Source organism: Salminus brasiliensis, chromosome 22 (genome assembly GCF_030463535.1).
Source record: "Salminus brasiliensis chromosome 22, fSalBra1.hap2, whole genome shotgun sequence".
NCBI classification, from domain to species: domain Eukaryota; kingdom Metazoa; phylum Chordata; class Actinopteri; order Characiformes; family Bryconidae; genus Salminus; species Salminus brasiliensis.
In genome coordinates, this window is record NC_132899.1 from 32,970,932 (window position 1) to 32,998,469 (window position 27,538).

Below are 27,538 nucleotides of genomic sequence, written 5' to 3' on the forward strand. Positions count from 1 at the left end.
CACCCTGCCTAATCACCTGTTCAACCTATAGCAGTTTAGCCCCACCCTGCCTAATCACCTGTTCAACCTATAGCAGTTTAGCCCCGCCCTTCCCACTTACCTGTTCAACCTATAGCAGTTTAGCCCCACCCTGCCTAATCACCTGTTCAACCTATAGCAGTTTAGCCCCGCCCTGCCTAATCACCTGTTCAACCTATAGCAGTTTAGCCCCACCCTGCCTAATCACCTGTTAACCTTCAGCAGTTTAGCCCCACCCTGCCTAATCACCTGTTCAGCCTTCAGCAGTTTAGCCCCACCCTGTCTATTCACCTGTTAACCTTCAGCAGTTTAGCCCCACCCTGCCTAATCACCTGTTCAACCTATAGCAGTTTAGCCCCGCCCTGCCTATTCACCTGTTCAACCTATAGCAGTTTAGCCCCACCCTGCCTAATCACCTGTTCAACCTATAGCAGTTTAGCCCCACCCTGCCTAATCACCTGTTCAACCTATAGCAGTTTAGCCCCGCCCTTCCCACTTACCTGTTCAACCTATAGCAGTTTAGCCCCACCCTGCCTAATCACCTGTTCAACCTATAGCAGTTTAGCCCCGCCCTGCCTAATCACCTGTTCAACCTATAGCAGTTTAGCCCCACCCTGCCTAATCACCTGTTAACCTTCAGCAGTTTAGCCCCACCCTGCCTAATCACCTGTTCAGCCTTCAGCAGTTTAGCCCCACCCTGTCTATTCACCTGTTAACCTTCAGCAGTTTAGCCCCACCCTGCCTAATCACCTGTTAACCTTCAGCAGTTTAGCCCCACCCTGTCTATTCACCTGTTAGCCTTCAGCAGTTTAGCCCCACCCTGCCTAATCACCTGTTAACCTTCAGCAGTTTAGCCCCACCCTGCCTAATCACCTGTTCAACCTATAGCAGTTTAGCCCCGCCCTGCCTATTCACCTGTTCAACCTATAGCAGTTTAGCCCCACCCTTCCCACTTACCTGTTCAACCTATAGCAGTTTAGCCCCACCCTGCCTAATCACCTGTTCAACCTATAGCAGTTTAGCCCCGCCCTTCCCACTTACCTGTTCAACCTATAGCAGTTTAGCCCCACCCTGCCTAATCACCTGTTCAACCTATAGCAGTTTAGCCCCGCCCTGCCTAATCACCTGTTCAACCTATAGCAGTTTAGCCCCACCCTGCCTAATCACCTGTTAACCTTCAGCAGTTTAGCCCCACCCTGCCTAATCACCTGTTCAGCCTTCAGCAGTTTAGCCCCACCCTGCCTAATCACCTGTTCAGCCTTCAGCAGTTTAGCCCCACCCTGCCTAATCACCTGTTCAACCTATAGCAGTTTAGCCCCACCCTGCCTAATCACCTGTTAACCTTCAGCAGTTTAGCCCCGCCCTGCCTAATCACCTGTTAACCTTCAGCAGTTTAGCCCCACCCTGCCTAATCACCTGTTAACCTTCAGCAGTTTAGCCCCACCCTGCCTAATCACCTGTTAACCTTCAGCAGTTTAGCCCCGCCCTGCCTAATCACCTGTTAACCTTCAGCAGTTTAGCCCCACCCTGCCTAATCACCTGTTAACCTTCAGCAGTTTAGTTTTTTAAATGCTGTGTAGAGCAGGCAATGGGAGCAGAGCTCATTTGCATACATGTATCAGGCTTAAAGGCACAGTAGCAGATCCAGTGGGACTAGGAGAGGTTGGAAATGGTCAGAAGTGAATTATTAAGATTTCTGTTTATGAATTATGATGTGAGACAGTAAGTGGAGGGAAATGTAGAATATGGGACTGGGCGGTGGTGTTTTCCCCATGGTCAGAGGACTTGTCCAGTAGACTGAGCTGGCTCCCCATCGACCTATGCCGCTTCACGCCCTCAGGGCCTACAGTAATTGATCCTGCTCCTGTTAGCGCCATGCTAATCCTACTGTACAGCAGCTCACTGTCATTGCCCCCCCGCCCGTCGTCCCAGTAAGAGCAGACAGACCACAGACCATCTGCAGTGGTCATTTTTTAGGACTGAGCTGGTCCACCGCAGCCAGGAATACTTGCGCTAGCTAGCTGTTTTAGCGTTAGCACGCTAAGGATGGGGAAGACGAAGAAGCGCCGGCTGCCCTCCATCTCGCAGTTCGCCACCCTGAGGGAGCGCTCGGTGCCGCGGCGCAGGAGCGTGGAAGGCCTGTGCGTGAGCACCCTGCTGGGGATCCTGCATGCTAGGACGTGGCTGCTGGACATGCACATGGCCTACCTCCTCGAGCAGCCGCCGGGCAGCAACACGCCGCCTCCTGCCCCCCGCGCTCACTCTCTCTCCTCTTTCTCCTCCTCTGCAGATGGAGGCACTGAGGATCCCAGCGAGCTGCGGAGCACCAGCCTGGACCCCCACCACAGCCTGGCCGGCCAAGGTAGGCCCTGCTTTATCTGTCTCTCTCTCTCTCTCTATGTCTCTGTCTATGTCACTCTCTCTCTCTCTCTCTATGTCTCTCTCTATGTCTCTCTCTCTCTCTCTCTCTCTATGTCTCTCTCTATGTCTCTCTCTCTCTCTCTCTCTCTCTCTCTCTATGTCTCTATGTCACTCTTTCGCTCTCTTGCTATCTCTCTCTATGTCTCTGTCTATGTCACTCTCTCTCTCTCTCTCTCTCTCTCTATGTCTCTGTCTATGTCACTCTATCACTTCAGCGGCTTCGTTTAGAGCAGTGTTTTCTAAGGCAAAGCATATTAGCAGTTTAGCCCCGCCCATTCATCCTACAGCAGTTTAGCCCCATTCATTTCAACTACAGCAGTTTAGCCCCGCCCATACATCCTACTGCCATTTAGCTCCGCCCATTTATTTTTTAGCAGTTTAGCTCCACCCATTCCACCTACAACAGTTTAGCCCGACACATTCAGCTTACATCAGTTAAGCCACACCCACTAAGCCTACAATTGCCCCACCCATTCACCCTACTGCCGTTTGGCCCCACCCATTTACTTTTTAGTAGTTTAGCCCCATCCATTTCAACTACAGCAGTTTAGCCCCGCTCATTCATTCTACTGCCATTTAGCTCCGCCCATTTTGCTTTTAGTAGTGTGTGTGTGTGTGTGTGTGTTTGTTTGGGCATGTTTTAGCCAGGAGGGATCTGGTATGGGGTTAGCAGCTTGTGGTCAATATCTCAGATTAGCAGATTAGCCCCACCTACTTAGCCATACAGCAGTTTTCAGCCATTTTGCCCCACCCATTCAGCCAAAAGCAGTTTTCCCCACCCATAAAGACTACAACACTACTCAAAATCCAAAAGTATTCGGACAGCCCTTTTAACAACTCGAGTTCAGCACTGACTTTGTGAGTGAAGACCTGGTGTGGATGAACTCTTGCGTCCTCTGTCCTCCCGTGCTGTAGGTGGCAGTATAGACAGTGACTGTGCCTTCGAGGGCGAGTACGGCGTCCCGCCTCTCTCCATGGCCGAGGGGCTCCAGCACATCCGAATCATGGAGGGCGTGTCCCGCTCTCTGCCCTCCTCCCCGCTCCTCACCCACCAGACGGTCAGCGTGAGGATACCGCCGATCAAGAAGATCAGCGGCGCGGCTACAGGTACGCAGACTGGATAGCGCTCGCTGTCATAAACACATGCTGAGGGGAATTAACACCTTAGTCAACCTATACTGACTTTACGACAACTGTCATAGAGCTACATAAGCCTTCATAAGGTTTACCTTGAGTAGCGTCCGTCGTAACACTTGCTGAGGTAAAACTACATCAGAATTGACCTGTGGTGCCTTTAAGCCTTTAAGATGCTTGTTGGGATGCTGTGTACCTTTAATGACAAGTGACATAGACCTGAATAAGCCTTCATAAGGTTTACCTTGAGTAGCGTCCATTGTTGTAACAGATGCTGAGGTAAAACATCAGAATTGACCTGTGGTGCCTTTAAGCCTTTAAGACATTTGTTGGGATACTATGTACCTTTAATGACATCTGACATAGAGCTACATAAGCCTTTATAAGGTTTACCTTGAGTAGCGTCCGTTCTTGTAACACTTGCTGAGGTAAAACTACATCATTGTTCCCTTTAAGCCTTTAAGACGTTTGTTGGGAGACTGTGTACCTTTAATGACAAGTGACATAGACCTGAATAAGCCTTCATAAGGTTTATCTTGAGTAGCGTCCATTGTTGTAACACATGCTGAGGTAAAACATCAAAATTGATCTGTGGTGCCTTTAAGCCTTTAAGACACCTATGGGTATATTGTAAGCCTTTGATAACAACAGACATAGAGCTACATAAGCCTTCATAAGGTTTACCTTGAGTAGCGTCCGTTCTTGTAACACTTGCTGAGGTTAAACTACATCATTGTTCCCTTTAAGCCTTTAAGACGTTTGTTGGGAGACTGTGTACCTTTAATGTCAACTGACATAGAGCTACATAAGCCTTCATAAGGATAATGTGCATCTGGTATCATTTTTGTAATAATAATAATATATTAATTGATTAATTTATTTTGGCGATTTCATCCAGTATTTTGAAGATTGAAGATGGAAATTGGGAATACATGCACGCAGATATGTCTGTATACACACACACACACACTCACACACACACACACACACACACACACTCAAAGCCAATAGCAGCGCCATTCCCTCAGCTTTAAGAGGACGGAGAGGCGTCTGATTAGCGCTGAGTGTGTCTGGCTGGAGTGTGTAGGTGTGGTGTTGCTGCAGCCGGGCTGAAAATGTGTGTGAGGTGTCAGAGTTGCTCCCCCCAGCGTCCACTAGGGTGTGCTAGCGCCGTGCTGTAATCGGCCCGTACTGCACTTCAGACTGGAAGTGTATGAATGTGTGACGGGGTGGACGTGTTGGGTGGCTATTTTTAGCATTTCTCTTAATTGTGGTAAAGTCGTTAGTTTGAAATGGTGATGAGCGTCGGTGTGTGTGTGTGTGTGTGTGTGTGTGTGTGTGTGTGTGTGTGTGCTGTATCAAAGCACCTACTGATGTGCGTCACAGTCAGTTACAGATTCAGAGCTCTGGCTGTGCTGGTGTTTCTTTTCTGGGTGTGTTTGTCTTTCTGTTCCTCCAGTCCAGACGTGTTGTGTCTGGTTCAGCTTCCTCTGCGTTTCTGAGGTAAAGCAGCGTGACAAAAGTATTGGGACGCCTGGGTAAAAAAAAGTGTTTCTCCTGCTTTTGATAGAGGAACGGTCTCCACTGTCCAGGGAAGAAGACTTTCCACTAGATTTTGAACTTTGCAGTGAGGATTTGATTGCTTTAGTGAAAACATTGGATGGTAGACCTCCACCCAACCTCTTCTCATCCTCATCCCCAACTCATCCCATCCAAACGGACTGGATGGAGCTCCACCACCATCATTCCAGAGAGCACCGTTCTTCCACTGCTCCACAGCTCAACGCCTGGCATTATTAGGCAGCGTGGTGCAGATAGGAGAGTCCTATTCTATTGGCAGTACAGGGACTAGACAAGCTGTGTGTGTGCATTTGCACGTCTGTGTCAGCGATGGGTGCAAAGAAAGATGCATTTGTCAGAAGGGTGTCCACAAACTTTAGACCATGTGTGATGTTCGATTGGTTGTTTTTAAAGTGGCTTCGTTGTGGAATGATGCACCGTGCAAGGCAGCCAGTCGGAGCTGAGCTCATTTGCATATTTGCATATTTTAAAGGCACAGTGACACATTCCAGGGGTTGAAGCGAGGCCGCTCCGATCACGGGTTAGCATTTTAATTTTTATGATTTCGATTATTACAATTTAATTTACCTCCGAAAAGGAGTTAATTGGTTTTGACGGTGCGCCGAACCTGGCCTTACGAAAGTACTGTAGGTGTGTGTGTGTGTGTGTGTGTCTTTAATTTGAGCCTAACCCCATCAAGCAGCAATTTCGAGTGTTTTCTCCGCAGCTAATTTGTAATTCTTTGGTGCGAGCCGCCGTGCCGAGCGTCTCATCTCCATTAATGAAAGTCGGAGCTTTATGAGCGAGCCGTTTCATCCTCTACTGTTTATTCATTCCCTCTGTGTTCATTAAGCAGCGGCCGTCGCGCCGCCGAGCCTCAGAAGATAAGCCTCGCCGCGCTGGTGCGCAGCGCCATGTACAGCATCAGCTGGATGCAGACGTCCTGCAGCCGCCTCCGTAATGGGTTCAGGGTCACCTGCCTGGATTCTCACCTCGCCAACCCACACAGCCTGTCTAGCGCCTGTAGAGAAGTACTGCCAATAGAATAGGACCATTAAAGTAAATGCGAACCTATTGGCACCATGCTGCCTGATGCCAGGCGTGGGCTAGAGGAGCCCCCCAGCATTGAGCTGTGGAGCAGTGGAAGAGGTGGAGCTCCATCAGGTATGTTTAGATGGGATGAATGGGTGGGCGGTGATCAACCACTCAACATCCTGAGCTCACTAACTTCCCCTGGGGTACCGAACGGCAGTGGGCGTCCAACCCTTCCAGACCCTCCTCCTGTTCCGAGAGCACTTGGAAGGTGAGTGCTCAACGCAGGTGGATCAGCCTGCGATCGGCGAGTGACGAGAGCGGAAACGGCTCATTCCTCTCCGCCTCTTCATCGCAGCACGAGGGCGCTGACCTTTTTAGCCGATCGATTCGGGCCCCAGGCCCCTTCCCGCAGGAGACCCCTGTCCCGCCAGCCCTGCCCCCTCAGAGGCTCCATGATACGAGTCCTCCTTGGCCTGGGCCTCGGCCTCAGCCTTTATGCTCCGCGGGCGCCTGCAGAGAAGCCTTTAATTCCCCTCGGAATTCGACGGGTCTGAATTATTGACCTTTAATCAGACGCTCGCTCACTCGCTCGCTCGTCCACCGCTGGAGCTTTCTCATTGGCTGCTGTGGCTCTACGGCACAGTGCTGCGAGATCAGCTGTTAGGTGAGTGTTCTGTGTTACGGCTGTTATTGATCCTCGCGCTGGATTCTCATCTCGTCTCATTAGTCAGGAGGCCAGACAGATGTTCCGATTTAACCGTCCCGGCATGGGATTCCAGCTCATGGTCAGAAATGCTGACATTGGGCCGGACATCTGTCGCGCCATCTGAGCTCGAGGCCAGTTCCACCGCCTTGGACAGCTAAAGACGGATGGCTGTGGCATCACTGAGCATCGAACTCTCAGCCGCCTGCTGGTAGAACCCGTGGTAACAGTTGGGTCGGCATGGCGGCTATGGCGGCTAACAGACAGTGCTTCGTTTTGAGGAATGGTCCACGGCAACCTTCTGGAGGTTTCTTTAGGTAGATGGGCAACTTGGCTAGCTTGAGCTTATTGAGGATATTGTATCAGAGGCTAATTAACCCCACAATCAATAAAATGACCCCCATCCCTACGAATTAGCCTCTCCGCGCCCATTAGCCGACATGATATTATGCCACCCCCTTTCTGCCACCCCATCCATTCCACAATTAAGATGCTATTATTAGACCATTGTCTTGTTTTCAAAGCTGTGGTCTCAAAGCTGTAGCCCCACCCCCACCCCCCTCCACCCCGACCTACGTCTTCTTTTCTCCGGGTGCTCCAGAGATTAGCCGCGGGGACGCTAACCCCGCCGCACTCCTTCACTTCATCTCTTCCGCTCCCCTCAGCCACTTAATCCCTCAACCCTGACTCTCCAAATCGCCTCTCGCTTGCCCCCCTTCCAACCCCCGGCCCGCCCTCGCCCCTCTGCCTCCCTCGCTCGCCCGGTGGTTTGTACAGCTGAATGGAAATGTGACATTTGCAGGAGACGGAGCTTTCCGCGGGTGGAGAACACAGCCGCTCTGATGAGAGGGTGACGAGGAGACGTCTTTTTTCAGACGGCAGGAAGTACCATGAACAAAGGGTTTAAGGGATCTATATATAAACATCTACCGTTTCTTTTTATTAAATATAATGTAATTTTAATATGATATAAATTTCCCCCATGGTTTTGGATCTGTAGCCACTCGCTAGGCTAACAGTTGCTTAGCTAGCTTAGCTACAGCTACTGCTGAGCATACTAGCTATCTGACCATACAAACTCAGGTCAGATAGGAGAAATGAGAGGCCGGTTCTGCTGGGTTTGGACTCGTAGCCGGGTGTCTAGGCTTAGAGAAGTTAGCTAGCAGGCCAAACGTGCAGGCACCACAGCGCAGGCCGTGTTCCAGCTAACTAAGGCTCAGATCTCACCTGTTTTCCACCATTTTAATGATCTGGTTCTAAAAGCAGGTTCTAGAGCCAAGCTCTTCTCAGAACTCTGGTAGAACCGTGTCTCAGGCATCAGGCAGCGTCTTCATCACCATCAGGTGAAGAACTTTCTGTGAGGAGCTTTTATTATTAGAGCTTCAGACGTCTGCTTCCCTTCACCTCCACTGTAGAACCACAGCTCTGACTGGGGTGAGGGGGGGGGTTATCTAGAACCGATGCCCCACTCTGACTGACTCGCCCCTCTGGAACCTTTAGCGTACATCGTGTATATATATATAGTGTAAATATGGACACTGCATATGTGATGAAGGTCATCATGCAGGGCTGATAGCTCAGGGGGACGTTCAGGGGTGGACGGAGGGGTGGGCAGGTGAGATTAACGTCAGAAGTCCGTCCATTTAACTAGAGCAAATACATTTATCGGGTCACTGCAGAGCTGGATAAACACAGACCGGACGGGCGGGGGGTCCGGGGGAGGGGTGGGGGGGGGGATTAGTATTCAGCGCAGGTTTCCATAAAAGTGAACAGTTTGGAATCACGAACAGAGGAAGCAGCAGGCCCTGAGGTTCCTCCGTGGTCTGTGGTGATGTCCCAACGCAAGCCGGTGTCCCTGGCTGCTGGGTGTTGCTGGTAGTAAACCCGTGGCTGCAGTAGTGTCCAGCGGTGTAATCACACCCAGCTGTGCCATGCTCCAGTGAAGCAGATATGCCACGCCGTGCCACGCCATACTCCAGACTGTCGCCTCTCGCCGTCTGAATAGCAAATATGCGGCTCTGCCCCTTCAAATCAGTATCAAAAGAGCAATTATGTTGACTTTGAGCATTAGGGCGGCCTTGTCGAATTTCAAATAGGGAGGAGGAGGGGGGGGTGTTCTCGGTAGCGGTATATAACCGTATGGAACTTCACCGACTGCAGAGCTTCACATTATCATTCCAAACAGGGCGCGAGAGCGAGCCGTGGGTCCGTAATCTCTCAGCAGAAGACAAAAGAGCAGGAGAGTGAGCGGCGTGGAAGGAGAAGGGCAGAGAAACAGCGAGCAGCAGGGTACCAGAACTGGCACCAGAACTTGTAAGAGAAGATGGTGTGATGGATATTATACGTATTTAAACATGCAGTAATAAATAGCGCACTCCATTAGTCATCCCGGCCCACGGCTCTTTAAGCGAGCCTGAGCTGGTGGAGAGATGAACGAGCGTCTGGAGTTTACCGATAATGCACTGATTACAGAGGCAGAGCGTTAAAGTAACTGACAGGTGAAGTCAGGAGCACTGATGATCTGGCCCCAGTGGCTCCTTCCAAGGGGTGGATCTATAAGGCAGCCAGTAAACAGTCAGTTCTTGAAGGTGATGATCTCCAGAACATCAGGCAGGTCTTGTGGGGTGTTCCCGGTATGCTCCAAAAATGCTCCAAGGAAGGATACCAAGGGTCGTGGGCACCAAGGCTCATTGATGCTCATGGAGGCCCAACCTCACAGCTGGCAGGATCTGCCACTAATGTTAGTCTTGGTGCCGGAGACTTGGTGTGGCGCATTAGATAACACCACTACCTGCCAGTGAGCTGGGCTTCGATTCCTGGTCTGGGTGACTAGGCTGAGCTACACCAATAACGGAGTCTTTGGGCAAGACACCTGATACCTGATACTACATTGGCCCACCTTTGTAATACGAGTAACCTGGCAGACCACCAACACCCAACAACGCCCTCTCGCTTCAGATCTGGAACCATCCTCAGGTCTGAAGGGGTGTGGAGCAGATCAAGAAAAGCAAGGAAAGAAGCTGCTGCTGGTCTCAGAACTTTGGATGGATCTCCCCAGAGTCGAGACCTCCGTGTCGTTGAATGTTGGATGGCGAGAAGCAGCTTCTGACTGAAATTAAGGCTGTGTCCCAATTGATGTTGCTCCTACGCTGTTAGCGCCCTGAGTCTCCTGAAGAGAATGGAAGCTGTAATGATGGGACAGGAACACTCAAACATCTGGTAATAGCTTCAGTTGTGGAGGTCTTCCTTGGTCTTCCTCGGTCTTCCTTGGTCTTCCTCGGTCTTCTTTATTTCTCCTGAGGTTAAACAAACTGGGCAGGTGCACCTGAGGGCTGTTTGGTTCTGCCAATTAACCCACCCGATCGTAGCGAGCTCCTCCTAGCACCAGCAACGCTCCAGACACTAAAAGGGTAAGGACTTAACACACATCTCCTCTCCGAAACCTGCTGCATCGCTGGGCAGCCAACACACTCTGAGGAAAGCGCCGGGTCCCCAGCTCCACCACACCAGCCAACATCGCTTAAGGCTGATGAGGGGCGAGAGCACCATCTTCCCAGAGGCCGACTGTGCTCTCTCAGGCTCCGGCTGCAGATGGCAGAGCGGCATGGCCCCAGGATTGGAACTTGCGACCCCCTTGGGACACAGTGACGGCGTCACTTGACTGCTGTTTTGGAAACTGGACTGGAAATGAAGTAAATAAAGGGTCTCTGACTTTTAGAGATGGTTGGGTGAAGTATGGTCTGTTGTGGATCCTACAAAAGGACGCTCCAGCACCAGGCGGGATCTGGCTCTCTGTTGCACGCAGGCAACCAGCGGATGTTTTGACTGGTCCTGGCGAGCGCCTCAGTGTCTGTTCGGGGTTCGGAGGGTCAAAGGAGGTTTTGGTGGCCGAAGGCGGTGCTGGGTTAGACGGACTAATGTCATCTTAGGAGACTTCTCCCGTATCCATGACCGCTATCCCAACACTGCCACATTCCTGCGAGCCTTCCTCTCTCTCTCTGTCTCTCTCTCTCTGCTTCAGTCCAGGGTATCTCTCTTCCCCCCTCGCTCACTCGCTCGCTAGCTCTCTCTTTTCTCTTCTTCTCTCTCCCTCGGCCTCCTCCCCAGTGGTTGCCATGACAACAGCAGCACTGCACCATTCATGGGCTGTAGCAGCGGCAGAGACTCTCTCTCTCTCTCTCTCTCTCTCTCTCTCTCTCGCTTGCTCTCTCCCTCCCTCTCCCTCCCTCTCTCTTTTTTCGCTCCTTCTCTCGCTCTGCCTTCTCCTCCCTCACCATTCGATTCCAGCTCCAACGCAAGGTTCTCCATTCCCGTTCCGCTTCATGACGCTTGTCTAGGACGTGCCGATCGGTGGAGCCACCTCAAGGAGCGAGGCTTAGCCCACAGGACGATGAGGTGAAGGTCCAAGTTTAGCGTCGTCCCTCTCCGGCGCGGTCTGTCTGGTCTGGGCGAGAAGGAAGATGTCTCCTTGACGTGACGTCTCTCCACCTTCGTTCCTCGCGCGTACCTCCGTCCGTCCCTCCGTCTCCTGGGGTCGTTCGGACTGCGCTGGCTTTGATTGCGTGGACCTGCACATCAGTATCCGTCGGAAGCTCTGACCGGAGGGTGGGTGTGTGTGTGTGTGTGTGTGGGCGCACGGCGAGGCGTTGTGGATGAGCTGGCCATCGCTGAGGCGGCTGCAGGGGCTGTGTGTGTCTCTGGACGGAGAGGGCGACGCAGGAGAGCTGGTGCCCTATGCCAGTCTGGCTGCCCAATGCGGGAACTGGTATGAGCATGGTAAGCTACCGAACCCCACCCTCTGTATTTACCTCTCTTGCTCTTGCGCCGTCTCTCTCTCTCTCTCTCTCTCTCTCTCTCTTTTCCGTCCAGGTTTTGGCATGCATACGTTGCTCCTAGGTGGGTCTACGTTACGGGGTGGTTACGGGTTCCCAGACTCGTCCAAGCTCTGTAGAACCCGGTCCGTTTCTGACCGTGCTGGAGGGGAAAACTGGTGTAGCTGAGCGTCTAATGGCAGCTCAGTGCTTTTTTCCGGGGCTGAATGGGCTTCGTTAAGGCTGCGTAAGTGACAGGCAGAAACTTAACGATGCTAAGTGAAGGACCTGTGGGAGGTGGTGGAGTGTGCGGCAGCGTCGCGCTCAGCTTCTGTTCAATTTGCTGTGGATGAATCAGAACTGAGAGTGGGTGAGCAGTGCGGTTCCGCTCGCTGGGTGGTCTGGAGGACGCTTTAGCCTGTGTGTTTTGCTGTACGTGGGCTGACCGATGATGCATTTATTGAGTGGTCCCCCTTTTGTGTGTGTGTGTTTGTGTAGCCTGAACGCACCTACACTATTCACACCCGTGTGACGCTCCTTCTGGAGGCCGAGTCAGAAGTGCGAGCTCTACAGGTGAGGGTAAACACGATGTACTGGTGTATTTATAGAGCCGTCTCAGGGAGCGCTAATCGCCGCTCGCCTCGCTCTAGAACACACAGCAGAACGTAGAGCGTCCCAGATGGACGTGTTGTGCATCACGATGAAACATTCACACCCAAGGTCACTGAAAGCTACACACTGGTGCATTAACTCGCCGTTTGATCGTCAAGTCAAAGTGTTCATCATGCTAGAAAACGTCCCTAAACAAGCTAGTTAGCATGCGGAGTGAAGCTAACCAGCTATCTGTGTATATCGTAATTTATCGGTTTGCTCTGGTCTGAATCAGTTCGCTAATTTAACTTGAGCTTCGTTAAAAACAACGACTAGCAGGTTTGGTTCTTAGCTTAAGGGATATTTCTTAGTTTCAGGGATTGTTGAAACATTTAAAGTCTATAAATGTAAAGTAAAAGCTAACGTAATGCACCGGTTTGTAGCTTTACTTTACTTCAACATGAACATATAGCTATTTAGCTTCATTCAGTAAGGTATTTAGCTTAGCTAATTAGGAGGTTTGGTGATCAGATTGAAGGACACTGTAAATATTGTTGCTTAAGTTCAGCAAAAAGACTGTTTTGGACAAATTTACCATTTGAAACACATCAACTGCATCAGTTTGTAGCTTTGTTTTACTGTTATAAACATCTAGCTAGTTAGCTTCATTAAAAACGCTAACCAGCGGGAGTTTCAGGGACGGTTTAGGTCAAATACAAAATTTAAAGGCTATAAATGTTTAGTAAAATCTGACATAATGCACCAGTTTGTAGCTTTACTTTACTCAGATATCAACTGACCGCTAGTTAGCTTCATTCAGTAAGGTATTTAGCTTCGCTAACTAGCAGTTTTGGTTACTGAATATAAGAATTCTTGTTTATTCTGTGAACGTTCAGCAAAAAGGACTGATTTGGACTATTTTATCATTTTTAACATATCAACTTCTAACATCCTGCATCAGTTTGTAGCTTTGCTTTGCCCGGAAATAAGCATGTAGCTAGTTAGCTTTATTAAGAACGCTAACCAGAGGTTTTTGACTATCAGCTTGAGGAATGTTTCATGGTTTCAGGGACGGTTTAGGTCAAATACAAAATTTAAAGCCTATAAATGTTTAGTAGATGCTAACATAATGCACCAGTTTGTAGCTTTACTTTACTCAGATATAAACTGGCCGCTAGTTAGCTTCATTCAGTGAGGTATTTAGCATTGCTAACCAGCAGGTTTGGTTTTGGTTTGAATATAAGAATTCATGTTTATTCTGTGAACGTTCAGCAAAAAGGACTGTTTTGGACTAATTTACAATTTTTAACATATCAATTGCTAACACACTGCATCAGCTTTGCTTTACTCAAATATACAAATGAGCTTAATTAGCTTAATTAGCTTCATTAAGCACATCATTAAACATGAAACACATCAACTGCATCAGTTTGTAGCTTTGCTTTACTTAGAAATAAGCATCTAGCTAGTTAGCTTCATTAAGAGCGCTAACCAACGGCTTTAGCTATCAGCTTGAGGGATATTTCTTGGGCGGTTTACGAGAGCGATTACTGTACTTAGACCTGCCCAAATGAATCACATCAATTCTGATTCAAGAAAGTACGGGTGTAAAGGTGTGTTAGCTACTCTAGCGTTAGCCTTACTGAATGTTTAGATCTGAGTAAAGTAAAGCTACAAACTGCTGCGTTATGGTGCTTTCACTTTTACTGTATTTGGCCTTAACAAATATCCCAAAATATCTTAGGCTAATAACTACAACCTGCAGGGTAGTGTGCTTAATGAAGCTAATTACGCTAACTAGATTTGTATATCTGACTAAAGCAAAGCTGATGCAGTGTGTTAGCAACTGATATGTTTTAAAATGACCAATTTGTCCAAAACTGCTGGACTTAAGTATAAATGTTCACAGAACAAATAAATATTCTTCGATTCAGTAAACAAACCTGCTAGCTAGCTAAGCTAAATACTGTCCCCAATGAAGCTAACTAGTGGAGTAAAGTAACGCAACAAACTGGAGCATTATGTCAGCTTTTAATGAACATTTATAGACTTTAGATTTTGTATTCGGCCTAAACGAAAGCTAATAATAACCAAACCCGCCGGTTAGTGTTGTTTATGAGGCTAAATAGCTAGATACAAAACAAAGCTACAAACTGAGGCAAATTAGTCCGAAACAGTCCTTTTAGCTGAACTTAAGTAAAAATGTTCACAAAATAAACAGGAATTCTTAAATTCAGTAACCAAACCTGCTAGTTAGCGAAGCTAAATACCTTACTGAATGAAGCTAACTAGCTATCTCAGTTATCTATATCTGAGTAAGCTAAAGCTACAAACTTTTATGGCTTTAAATTTTTAATTCAACCTAAACCATCGCTAAAACTAAGAAATAGCCCTCAGGCTATGAACCAAACCCTTGATTCAGCAAGCTAGCTAGTTAGCTAGTCCCCATGACGGGAAAATTGAGAATTTGTACGTTCAAAAAGTAAAAACTGATGATATCCCTGTACTTGGACTTACTTGGAATAAGCTGACAAGCTATCTAGCTTGCTAACTAGCTGGATTAAGAAATAAGCTATGAGCTAATGAGCTAGCTCCTAACCTAGCTCCTAGCCCTGGTGACGGTGTATGATATGAGGAGTACTAGCTAGGGGGTGGACATTGGAAATGACCGGATTAAAATAAGAGCACACATGCAGAAAAAGTCACGTATTAGCGTATGATAGTAGCGTTAGCGAGGTACGCTAGCTTGCCCTGAGCAGGCCTGAATGCCGAGTCACCTACAGCGACTTCTGGGCCTGACCCTAAATTAGTGTTTGTTAGCTAACAAGTATTAGCCTAATATAAAAACCCTGCCAGGGGAGGATTACGCCAGTCATTTGTCCAGTTCAGTCCACTCTCGCTACACTGGCTCGCTGAACTGGACAGACTGGTGCGGACCTTGCTGGACCGAACTGACGCAGTGGAGTGACCCATGAGGTTACCAAAACCTCTGATCTCTCACCACGTTACGGCCTTGATCTTTGACCTCATGTTTACCGCATCGGCTGCAAACAGGACGGGCGTAGGGATTTAATTTAGCTGTGGCGTTGTCACTATTCGCCTGATTTCATCTTGGGTTATTATTATTATTATTATTATTATTAATAATAATCGTGTTTTTATTTACAGGGCCTGTGTCCAGCTCAGGGTCACTTCCTGAATGAATGATAGTTGCAGTAGACCAGCAGAGTGGAAAGGCGTGTTGGTCTAGGCCCGGGCTGCCTCTATATTGGGCAAACCTTTGCTCCAGTTACCTGCATATCACAGAAACGAGTGCACCCACACAGCCGAAGCACGGCGCTCTTATATAAGCCCATTATATAACCCATCGTTTGATGATATATCCATAGCCTTCTCTGCTAGGCTCTGCCATCTGAGCGCATTCTTATCGTGCTGGATCTTCTCAGCCACAGCAAACGTTCATCTGAACTATAGGGGGATGGGTGGTGTGGGGGAGAGCGGGGCACCACCCGTGGTTCCCATAGCAATGCTGTCTGCCAGTTTTCCCAGCAGCCGGACAGATATGGAGATATGTCTCCGTACCGAGTTGAGTGTTGAAATTCCAGAACTCCTATATAATTTGAATCTCCTCTTGGTGGCGATATAGAGCACAACTTCAAATTGCAGTGAGAGCTAGTCAGGCTAAAGCACAGCTTCCAAACATGGTGGCGGTAGCTTCATCATCAACAGCTCACAGTGAGAGCTAGCCAGGCTAAAGTACTGCTTCCAAACATGGTGGCGGTAGCTTCATCATCAACAGCTCACAGTGAGAGCTAGCCAGGTAAAGTACAGCCTCCAAACATGATGGCGGTAGTTTCATCATCAACAGCTCACAGTGAGAGCTAGCCAGGCTAAAGTACAGCCTCCAAACATGGTGGAGGTAGTTTCATCATCAACAGCTCACAGTGAGAGCTAGCCAGGCTAAAGTGCAGCCTCCAAACATGGTGGAGGTAGTTTCATCATCAACAGCTCACAGTGAGAGTGAGCCAGGTAAAGTACAGCCTTCAAACATGGTGGAGGTAGTTTCTTCATCAACAGCTCACAGTGAGAGCCAGCCAGGCTAAAGTACTGCTTCCAAACATGGTGGCGGTAGTTTCATCAAGCTATTTGCTGTGGTGTAGCACATATGATGTATTTAGGTGGTCTATGGATTTGCAAGATATCTCCAAAACAGCAACAGAAGAATTTGTATTTAGAAGTGTATATAGGCATGTATATCTTTTTTTTATAGGAGTATATGTAGATATGCTGAGATATATATATATATATATATATATATATATAATATGTGTGTGTGTATAGAATTGTATATCAGTGTGTGTATATAGATGTTTAGGTGTGTATATAGGCGTGAAAGTCAATTTTATATAGAAGTCTATGTAGATGTAGTGTGTGTGTGTATATATATATATATATATGTATATATATGTATATATATGTATATATATAGATATGTATGTGGATTTATGTATAGGTGTGAATATATACATTTCTCTATAGATGTGTATATAGAATTGTGTATTAGTGTGTGTATATATAGATGTTTAGGTGTGTATGTGGGCGTATACAGACGTTTACATAAGTATGTATATAGCTGTATATAGGCGTTTATATAGGCGACTCCTCTGGGAGAGCTGTGAAGTTGGCAGAGGGTTTCAATTAGTCACGAGCTCTCAGACTCGGGTTCGGCTCTGGCCTCTCGGCCTGTGTGAAATAACTCATAAGTCGACATCACGGCACCGCACCTCTGCTCCGGCGGCGCTCCCTCACAGCACAAAAGGTTAGAACAATGATCCATTTATGAGCCGGGATAGAAGAGCTGACTGTGATATACAGAGAGACAGCCGAATTCTCTCTCTCTCTCTCTCTCTCTCTACAGTCGGCTGCATGTGCTTTAATAGAAGAACCCTCACTTAACATGTTTATGTATTTATGTAGATTATAGACCAGTTATATAATGATCATATATAAGTAAATATAAGTAAATGAGTAATAATTAAGGTGATCAGGGTAAAGGATTTAATGGAACATTTTAAATTAAATTAAATTAAATTAAATTAAATTAAAAATCCTCCTCAGTTTTTTTTATCACCGGTACAGTTCAGAAGTTTATTATGCGTTATTATGCAAATTACCATGTTAACTCAGACAGGGCTACCAGTGCTGGGAGGGTGAAGGCTAGCATGGTCTTCCTCTGAGGCACCTGCTGGTCGAACTGCTGGTAACTCCACACGCGACGAGGGGGGAGAGGGAGGGCCGTCCTACCCAACCAGTTACCCAGCTCTCTAGGACTGGCTTGCATTTCTGTGGCATCATCAGGGATCGGACCCGTGACCTCCTGATGACGCCACCGCGGCCACCCTGACACGAGGCCGGGCCTCTGCGTTAGCATAGACGCTACGAACTTGAACGTGTCCCGTGTGATCGGATCGATCATAGAGTCGTACTGGCGCTGCTAGCAGTATCGGCCGGTGTGTTCAGTGATTTATGAGCCCCTGACGATTAGGATCAATTCCGGGGGGCTTGTAGTCGAGCTCCTGCCTCCATTTTCCTCTGAAATCCCTCAGCGTCTTCAGCGAGAACCGCCGCCCGGGCCGGTGCCAGCGGAGCGCAGAGGGCCGGCTTTGAGGCCCATTCATCTCAGGTGTCGCTTTTGAAGGAAATCGTGGATGGAGGGGATAAATAAAGACCACTGCAGGCCAGCAGCCTCACGGGGGGGTGGGGATGGGCTTAGCGGGATTGGGTTGGGAAAGAGACACAGAGGAGAGAGAGAGAGAGAGAGCGAGCGAGAGAGATCTGCAGTGTGCTATTAATAGGCTTGATAATGACTTGCTTACAAAACAGAGCAGTGGGATTACCAGTGTGTTACATCCATCTCCTCAGCTAATACTAGTGGTGCTGAGGGAGTGTGTGGCTGCGGCTCTTACACCCTCGCGTTGGCCATTTTCCTGTGTGTGTTGTGTGTGTGTGTGTGTGTGGGTTTGTGTCCAGAGCTAGTATTACATACATTCTGATTCGCTCCACAGTTCCTACCCTCCTCACCTCCACCTTCCTAATGCCCCCACCCTGTTTACTCATCAGTAACATCACACGCACTCGCTATATGGCACGCCAGTGACCCAAAACATTAGGACCACCGGCTGAAGCGCTTCTAGCCGTCCTCCACAGACCTCTGATGCCAGTATCAGCGGTACGCTATGTGGACAAAAGTATTGGGACACCTACAGGAGCTTCCCACTCTAAACCCACACCCCTCCCCTTTGCAGCTCTCGCAGCTTCCACTCTTCTGCGAAGGCTTATTTACGAGATGTCGGAGCGGATCTGTGGGAGGTTTTGGCCCGTTCACCTTCAGCTCCGCACCGTCAGGGGCCACGGGTCTGGCCTGTCTGTCAAGAGCCACAGTGAGCTGGGCGGTGTTTTTCTGATTGTATATACGAATGCAGGTGATGGTGTCCGGAGGTTGGAGGCTGTTGGAGGCTGCTTTTTGTGTGTGTGTGTGTGTGTGTGTGTGTGTGTGAGCGCTGTATATACAGTGTTTGTGCCGGGGCCGTAAATGGATGTATATCTGGGGGAAGGTGCACAAGGACCTGTCGGTGCTCATGTTCTCGCCCAGGTTGCCATGGTGATCTGGGCTGCACATTAGCGAGCTTGCTGTGCTCGATATGTCGCACACGGTGTGTGTTTCTGTGTGTGATGCACTTTGCACAAAGGTGCGCTGCGGGTCGTCCAGTTTGGCACGGAGGCGCGTGCACCATACACAACACAATGCCTACTGTCCTACCGTCCTGCCGTCCCGCTGTCCTGGGCTCAGCAGTGGAGATGTTCTGTCCTACAGCCAAGTCGCATGATTTCAGGCCTAATCACACCCTAATAATTCAGCCAAACACACTTCCCAGAGTTCCCACTCCATCCAGTTTAACCACTCCAGCTGAAAAACTCCGCCCATCATGTGGCGACCAATAAAACGAGAGCTAGTCTGAAGCAGAGTGAACGCAGGGCTCAGCGGCGGGACAAGATTTACTCATGTTTGTGATTAAAAATGTTAATTAATTCATTCGGCAGCCAATCAGACTGTTTCAGCAAGTCTGACCCCTCAGTGCCGGGTCAGACCCTTCAGTGCCGGGTCAGACCCCTCAGTGCCGGGTCAGACCGCTCAGTTTAATGTAGAGATATGATGCCGAGTCTCTTCGCTAGTTGTGTTGTTCAGGGCGCTCGCTAACGTTGCTAATTTTGCTAATGTTTGCATGGACTGAGTGGGCGGGGTCAAACCTCCGTACCGGTCAAACGGGGTCAAACCTTCGTACGGTGCTGACGGTCTGAGGACTACATTTCCCCGCAAAGCTGTCTGTAGCGATAGCATCACTACTGCGGTTTGCTGTGTGTGTGTGTGTGTGTGTGTGTGTGTGTGTGTGTGTGTGTAGCTCAGTTCACTCATTATCGGGATGCTCTTGGACATTGGTCCACCCCTCTGCTTTCCACTGCAGAGCTCAGATGCTCTCCGGCGGGGTAGAAAGTGACAGCCCACCCCTGAGAATCCTCCAGACCCTCCACCGAGTTCTCTTACAGCCCATTATATCCGACAGTCGCCCTCCTGAAGGAAGCCACGGGTAAGAAGATCCTCGACGTTCGTCGTGTTGATGTTCCACACGGTTCGCTGGGAAAGGCTCAGCTAGGCGTGGCCCAAATCCGATCTTTCGGGTCATATCCTTGGAGAACGTTTAGGATGAGTTGCATACAGTGGCAGAACCAATCATCCAACATCAGAACCTGACCTCACCTGACGCTTCCGCTCTTGAGGGGCTGAAGGCAATCAAATCCTCCTCTCAGCAATGTTCCAACATCTAGTGCACCAACATCTGGTGCCAGTAGGTTCATACTGTTGATCTGCTCCAGAGAGGTAGTCCTATTCTATTGGCAGCACTTCTTCTCTACAGGGACTAGACCAGCTAGGATCGGTTCTCATGATCCTTCTCAGTATACCAGTGGTTCTCAGACCTGTTCATCTTCCAGCACGTAGAGCGAAATGTGGACCACCTGAAGGGTCCCTGAAAGCCTGTTTGAGGACCCCTGGAACGTCTGGACGTATGGACGTCCTGGAAGAGCTTGACCCAAAGTGCCTGGTTAGTAAAGTCAGCAGGGCACAGCAGGGCGAGCTTCACTGGGCCTGGATCCAGGGAAGCGTGGAGGACGTCTCTCCCGGGGGAATTTGCTCTGGTTGGAGTTCCCCGGTAGCGGAGGTGACACCATGATGGATGGCGGTTAGCTGCTGTAGTACGCTAATGAGCCGAGGAAAGCCGCGCGGGGAGTGTTTTTGTAGGGGGAGGGATTCGGTTCCGGCGCTCGTTCACTAATCAGAGCTGGGAATCTGACGACTCTGGAGGACTAATCATGAAGAGACACGGAGTTCATTTAGAGAAGAGGAAGCTGAGGACATCTTCATCTCCAGCCCGAGCTCCCGGCCCGGCGAATCCACCAGTCTGGTTCCTAATCGGATCAAATGGAGGCTGAGGTGGAAGGTGGAAGCTCCTGTCGCTGAGTGCAATCAATCAAATCCTCACAGCAACGCACCTCCAGAATCTTATAGAAAGCCTTTCCTGAACAGTAGCGAGTTCAAGAAAAGCTGCTGTCCCAATACTTTTGTCAATATAGCGTATGTGGCTATACGTCACCGCCTGAAAGACGGTAGCACCCGTCACATTAGTACTCCACCCACACCCCACTAAACCACACCCCTGTATGTTCTGCACTGCACGTCCTCAAGTGAACTTCACACACACACACACACACACACACACAGTTGTAGGCCAGTTGTTGTGGCGCGTTGGAGGCCGAGCAGATGTTTCAGTGGATTAACATGAAATACAGTACGACTGTTTCACACCCATCAGCTTTCAGTTCAGAGCGAGTGTGAGCGCGAGTGTGTGTGCGCGAGTGTGTGTGCGCGAGTGTGTGCGCGCGAGTGTGTGCGCCTGTGTGCTACGTATATTGTAAATCAGGGTCAGTCCAGCCTGCACTGCAGGTACCAACTCGCTACGGTCAGTCAGGTAGGCGGGGGCAAGCCGTAGCTGACCTCCAGGTGTGTGTTAAAGAAGGTAAGGGTCTGTTTCAGACACTACATGTCCAAAGGTTTGCGGTCAGTGCAACTCACCCAATGGCGAGTTGCACTGACCAGTGTCTACAAGACTCTCAGCTAATGCAGTTTCTTTAGGGACTACTTTTTCGCCCTGCAGCATGTATCCCTCCACCATTTTAATGATCTGGTTCTAAAAGCAGGTTCTAGAGCCGAACTCTTCTCAGAACTCTGGTAGAACCATGTCTCAGGCATCAGGCAGCGTCTTCATCACCATCAGGTGAAGAACTTTCTGTGAGGAGCTTTTATTATTAGAGCTGCAGACGTCTGCTTCCCTTCACCTCCACTGTAGAACCACAGCTCTGACTGGGGTGAGGGGGGGGGGGGTTATCTAGAACCAAGAGTTTCACACAAGTTCCCCCCGCTCTGATGGAGTTCCCCTTTAAATACAGGCTACAGTGAAATACGGGCCTTTCATATTAAAGAGACAGGAGGTCACTTCAGGTCACTATTGTCCATGTCCATGTCCATGTAGTCTCTGGTCTAAACATTGTCCTGCCACACACACACGCACACACACACACACACACACACACACACAGTGTTTGATCTGTTACATCTGTTCCATGTTTTGACCTTGGCTTATGACGCCCTCTCTGTCCCCCTTGCCCCTCCCCAACCCGGACCCCTCCCTGTGCCATCTTCTGTTTGTGTGTGTGTGTGTGTGTGTGTGTGTGTGTGCTCTCAGCACCACTGCGGAAAGCTAAGTTTGTGGAGAGCCCCCGCATCCCCGAGTCTGCTCTCAGCTCCCCTACACACACTGCTCCCGCTGCACGGAACCCCCATCCGGACACACACTGGCCCGGTAAGACCCGGCCGGACCCCTCCTTCATCTGTTTGTCTGTTTGTTTGTGTGTGTCTCTGTGTGTGTGTGTGTGTGTGTGTGTGTGTATGTGTATGTGTGTTTAACGTTAATGACTTTAGATTCACTTATATTGTGTGGAAGCATGTGTGTGTTAGAGCTAATTAATGACTTAATTTCAGTGTGTGGAGTGTGTTAGGGGTCAGTGGTGTAACTGTGTGGAGTGTGTTAGGGGTCAGTGGTGTAACAGTGTGTGGAGTGTGTTAGGGGTCAGTGGTGTAACAGTATGTGGAGTGTGTTAGGGGTCGGTGGTGTAACAGTGTGTGGAGTGTGTTAGGGGTCAGTGGTGTAACAGTGTGTGGAGTGTGTTAGGGGTCAGTGGTGTAACAGTGTGGAGTGTGTTAGGGCTCAGTGGTGTAAAAGTGTGTGGAGTGTGTTAGGGGTCGGTGGTGTAACAGTGTGTGGAGTGTGTTAGGGGTCAGTGGTGTAACAGTATGTGGAGTGTGTTGGGGTCAGTGGTGTAACAGTGTGTGGAGTGTGTTAGGGGTCAGTGGTGTAACAGTGTGTGGAGTGTGTTAGGGGTCTGAGGTGTAACAGTGTGTGGAGTGTGTTAGGGGTCGGTGGTGTAACAGTGTGTGGAGTGTGTTAGGGGTCGGTGGTGTAACAGTGTGGAGTGTGTTAGGGGTCAGTGGTGTAACAGTGTGGAGTGTGTTAGGGGTCAGTGGTGTAACAGTGTGTGGAGTGTGTTAGGGGTCAGTGGTGTAAAAGTGTGTGGAGTGTGTTAGGGGTCGGTGGTGTAACAGTGTGTGGAGTGTGTTAGGGGTCAGTGGTGTAACAGTATGTGGAGTGTGTTGGGGTCAGTGGTGTAACAGTGTGGAGTGTGTTAGGGGTCAGTGGTGTAACAGTGTGTGGAGTGTGTTAGGGGTCAGTGGTGTAACAGTGTGTGGAGTGTGTTAGGGGTCTGAGGTGTAACAGTGTGTGGAGTGTGTTAGGGGTCGGTGGTGTAACAGTGTGTGGAGTGTGTTAGGGGTCGGTGGTGTAACAGTGTGGAGTGTGTTAGGGGTCAGTGGTGTAACAGTGTGGAGTGTGTTAGGGGTCAGTGGTGTAACAGTGTGGAGTGTGTTAGGGGTCAGTGGTGTAACAGTGTGTGGAGTGTGTTAGGGGTCGGTGGTGTAACAGTGTGTGGAGTGTGTTAGGGGTCGGTGGTGTAACAGTGTGTGGAGTGTGTTAGGGGTCGGTGGTGTAACAGTGTGGAGTGTGTTAGGGGTCAGTGGTGTAACAGTGTGTGGAGTGTGTTAGGGGTCAGTGGTGTAACAGTGTGTGGAGTGTGTTAGGGGTCAGTGGTGTAACAGTGTGGAGTGTGTTAGGGGTCAGTGGTGTAACAGTGTGTGGAGTGTGTTAGGGGTCAGTGGTGTAACAGTGTGGAGTGTGTTAGGGGTCAGTGGTGTAACAGTGTGTGGAGTGTGTTAGGGGTCAGTGGTGTAACAGTGTGTGGAGTGTGTTAGGGGTCGGTGGTGTAACAGTGTGGAGTGTGTTAGGGGTCAGTGGTGTAACTGTGTGGAGTGTGTTAGGGGTCAGTGGTGTAACAGTGTGTGGAGTGTGTTAGGGGTCAGTGGTGTAACAGTGTGTGGAGTGTGTTAGGGGTCAGTGGTGTAACAGTGTGTGGATGTGTTAGGGGTCGGTGGTGTAACAGTGTGTGGAGTGTGTTAGGGGTCGGTGGTGTAACAGTGTGTGGAGTGTGTTAGGGGTCAGTGGTGTAACAGTGTGTGGAGTGTGTTGAAATGATGCTAAACTTACACACACACACAGGAAGCTCTAAACACTTCCCTCTTCCTCTGCACTGCCAGTTGCCATAGCAACCATCCATCTTTTCTTCTTTTTTTCCTCTCATAGCAGAGAAATGCTGGCTCTCTGTTTCTGTCTATCTGTGTGTGTGTGTGTGTGTGTGTGTGTGTGTGTGTGTGTGTATCAGTCGTTTCATAAAGCCCAGTGGAGAAGCAGCCTTTCTAAAAATAAAGTGTGTGTTCTCTCATAGTCACACCTGGTCCTTGTATTCATGTTAGGTGAGGAAGCGTTAGATCACACTCCTGTATTCAGCACAGCCTTACATCCGAAAAGTGTGTGTGTGTGTGTGTGTGTTCTATAACGGAGTGTATTTGAGGCAGGCGCGTGGGCACTGAGGTGGTGTGTTTAGACACACACCACCTCAGATCCTTCCGTTCTTCTACTCCAAAAGTATCTGGACGCCTCATCTACTGAGAGAGTTCAGCTGCTTTGAGGTGCCTGACCCAGATGTTCACACACAGCTGTATAATTCCCATAGAAAAGCAATATCCAGTAGACTGGGACACTCTGGATCAGCTGTTTTCACATTACCTTGATGTCACCATGCCTAATGCCAAGTGTGGGCTAAAGGGGTGTTAAGCCCCCCAAGAGAACAGCTAGAAGAGCGCAGTAAGAAGAGCCCTGTTAGAAGAGCGCAGTAAGAAGAGCCCTGTTAGAAGAGCCCAGTTAGAAGAGCCCAGTTAGAAGAGCCCAGTTAGAAGAGCCCAGTTAGAAGAGCCCTGTTAGAAGAGCCCTGTTAGAAGAGCCCTGTTAGAAGAGCCCTGTTAGAAGAGCCCAGTTAGAAGAGCACTTTTAGAACGGCGCAGTTAGAAGAGCCCAGTTAGAAGAGCCCAGTTAGAAGAGCCCAGTTAGAAGGGCGCAGTTAGAAGAGCCCTGTTAGAAGAGCCCTGTTAGAAGAGCCCTGTTAGAAGAGCGCAGTAAGAAGAGCCCTGTTAGAAGAGCCCTGTTAGAAGAGCCCTGTTAGAAGAGCGCAGTAAGAAGAGCCCTGTTAGAAAAGCCTGGATAGAAGAGCACTCTGAGAATAGCAGGGTTCGAAGAGCACAGATAAAAGAACCACAGTTCAAACACAATTAGGAATCCCTGTTTTTCTCCGACTGGTTTGTTTTGGGTTTTTATGTGTGTGTGTGTGTGTGTGTGTGTGTGTGTGTGTGTGTGCACATATTTAGACACACCTTCAGTATTCTTGTGGAACCAGATTTGAGGTTATTTATACCTGCTGGCTGCTCTCCAGAACTCCTATTCCGAAAATATCCGCCCTGAATTTTCCGAATTCTCCAGAGTTTTCCGTCTTTAATGTCTCGTTCAGATTCTTCAGTTCTGAATATTTCCTGAATATTTAACCCGGATCAGTCACGGCCGGTTCTGGTCAGTCTTGTTCTGTTCTGATAATCGAGGTTGTCTGCGCTATTTGGACAAAAGTATTGGGACACCTGCTCATTCACTGTTTATTCTGGGGGGGAAAATGTTGATCTTGCTTGTGTTGGAGTAGCGTTGCTGTGAGAATTTGATTGCATTCAGCCATGAGTGTGTTTTCATTCCAAAAAACGTCCATTCTGAATATTTCTATTCCGAATTTGTCCTTTTCGGAAATTTCACTCCACATTTCCAGTTTAATCATTTCAATTCTGATTTGTTTTTGTTTTGTTTTGATGTCTGTTGTTTTGAACGGACCAATAGAAATGCTCCGAAATCTTTTACATTGACTTCCATTGAAAGTTCTGAAGTCTGGAGATAGGAGGTGTCTGTGTTTCAGGCCAGGCGAGGAGGGCGTAGAGCGATGGGTGGGGTGTTCCCGGTGCGTGTGTTTAGTTCCAGATGATCTGCTACACCTTTTCAGACTGAAGATACCATCAGTCCTGAGCCGCTCGGCCGGTTTAGCAGTAGCTGTGTGGGGCGGGCAGCGCGCTGGACACTCTGCAGGACTGATAAGCTGCGTCTCTGAAGTTGCTTCAAAGAGATCTGAAGGAGATCTGAAGGCGCCGCCCACTTCAGCCGTTATCACTGACGATCAGCAAGTCCTGCAGTCTCACCTGACTCAGTTCTGACTCTGTGGAACGGACAGAGCGCAGATGTCCAGCCCTGTCCCACACCGGGGGTAGCATAACAGGACAGGTCTGCAGTTACTGAGTCAGTTGGAGGCTTTTCAGCACTCGGCCCTGACCCCGCTCTGTAACTTTACGTGGTCTGACAGACACTCGGGGGCTGAGCTGCTCTCTGTGAGCTGTTCCTCCTAAACTCTTCCACTGTTCAATAATAACACCACTCACAGCTGATGGAGGAAGATCTAGGAGGGAGGAGATTTCACCAGCTGACTGGTTGTAGTTGGTGCAGCGGTGTCTCCTATTACATACAGAACCACGCTGGAGCTCAGTGAGACTGCAGAGCTAGAGGCTGGAGTTTATACAGCTGTGTCTGAACACGACTGGGTGGCTGAGTGTGTCCCAATACTTTTGTCCATACAGCGTATCATCACCCAGAACTGACTGACCACAGTAACGGTGTGTGAGAGTTTGGTCCAGCTGCTGCTGCTGAAGAGCTGAAGTGGTCTGGAGAGTCAGCAGCATGATGAACAGCTCCACTGTCTGAAGGCCTGTCTGCTGTGGGCGGTGCCTGTAATAGTGTCCTTACACACACACACACACACACACACACACACACACACACAGAGACACTCCCTGCCATTCAAATCAGGTGGTGTAGAGGCTCTTCTACAGCTGTTTATACACACACACACACACACACACACACACACACACACACTCAGTCGGGTCTGGGTGATTGATTAGGTGGGATTTGTTGGTGCTGACGGAATAGCAAGAGAACAGGTGTGTGTCAACTCTCTCTCCCCCATCTCTCTCTCTCTCTCTCCCATCTCTCTCTCTCTCTCTCTCTCTCTCTCTCTCTCTCTCTCTCTCTCTCCCCCATCTCTCTCTCTCTCCCCCTATCTCTCTCTCTCTCCCCATCTCTCTCTCTCTCCCCCTATCTCTCTCTCTCTCCCCATCTCTCTCTCTCTCCCCCTATCTCTCTCTCTCTCCCTATCTCTCTCTCTCTCCCCCTATCTCTCTCTCTCTCTCCCTCCATCTCTCTCTCTCTCTCTCTCCCCTAATCTCTCTCTCTCTCCCCCATCTCTCTCTCTCTCTCTCTCTCTTTCTCTCCCTATCTCTCTCTCTCTCTCTCTCTCTCTCTCTCTCTCTCTCTCTCTCTCCCCCTATCTCTCTCTCTCTCTCTCTCTCTCTCTCTCCCCCCATCTCTCTCTCTCTCTCTCTCTCTCTCTCTCTCTCTCTCTCTCTCCCCATCTCTCTCTCTCTCCCCCTATCTCTCTCTCTCTCCCCATCCTCTCTCTCTCTCCCCCCTATCTCTCTCTCTCTCCCCATCTCTCTCTCTCTCCCCCTATCTCTCTCTCTCTCCCTATCTCTCTCTCTCTCCCCCTATCTCTCTCTCTCTCTCCC

General features: G+C 49.3%; 1 protein-coding gene across 11 annotated transcripts in view; it reads left to right on the forward strand.

Moving 5' to 3' along the window:
* The window catches only part of tanc2b (tetratricopeptide repeat, ankyrin repeat and coiled-coil containing 2b), a 119,457-nt gene that overhangs the window by 50,033 nt on the left and 41,886 nt on the right, over positions 1 to 27,538 (forward strand). For 8 of the 11 annotated variants that reach the window (XM_072667801.1, XM_072667800.1, XM_072667802.1 and 5 more), the window contains 3 exons: positions 2,309 to 2,380; positions 3,355 to 3,546; positions 22,131 to 22,247. In XM_072667801.1, the coding sequence (XP_072523902.1) occupies positions 2,309 to 2,380; positions 3,355 to 3,546; positions 22,131 to 22,247 (381 nt within the window). Of the gene's footprint in view, positions 1 to 2,308; positions 2,381 to 3,354; positions 3,547 to 11,109; positions 11,648 to 22,130; positions 22,248 to 27,538 lie in introns of those variants that run through there. The other 3 variants (XM_072667804.1, XM_072667806.1, XM_072667807.1) reach the window with 3 other exon arrangements.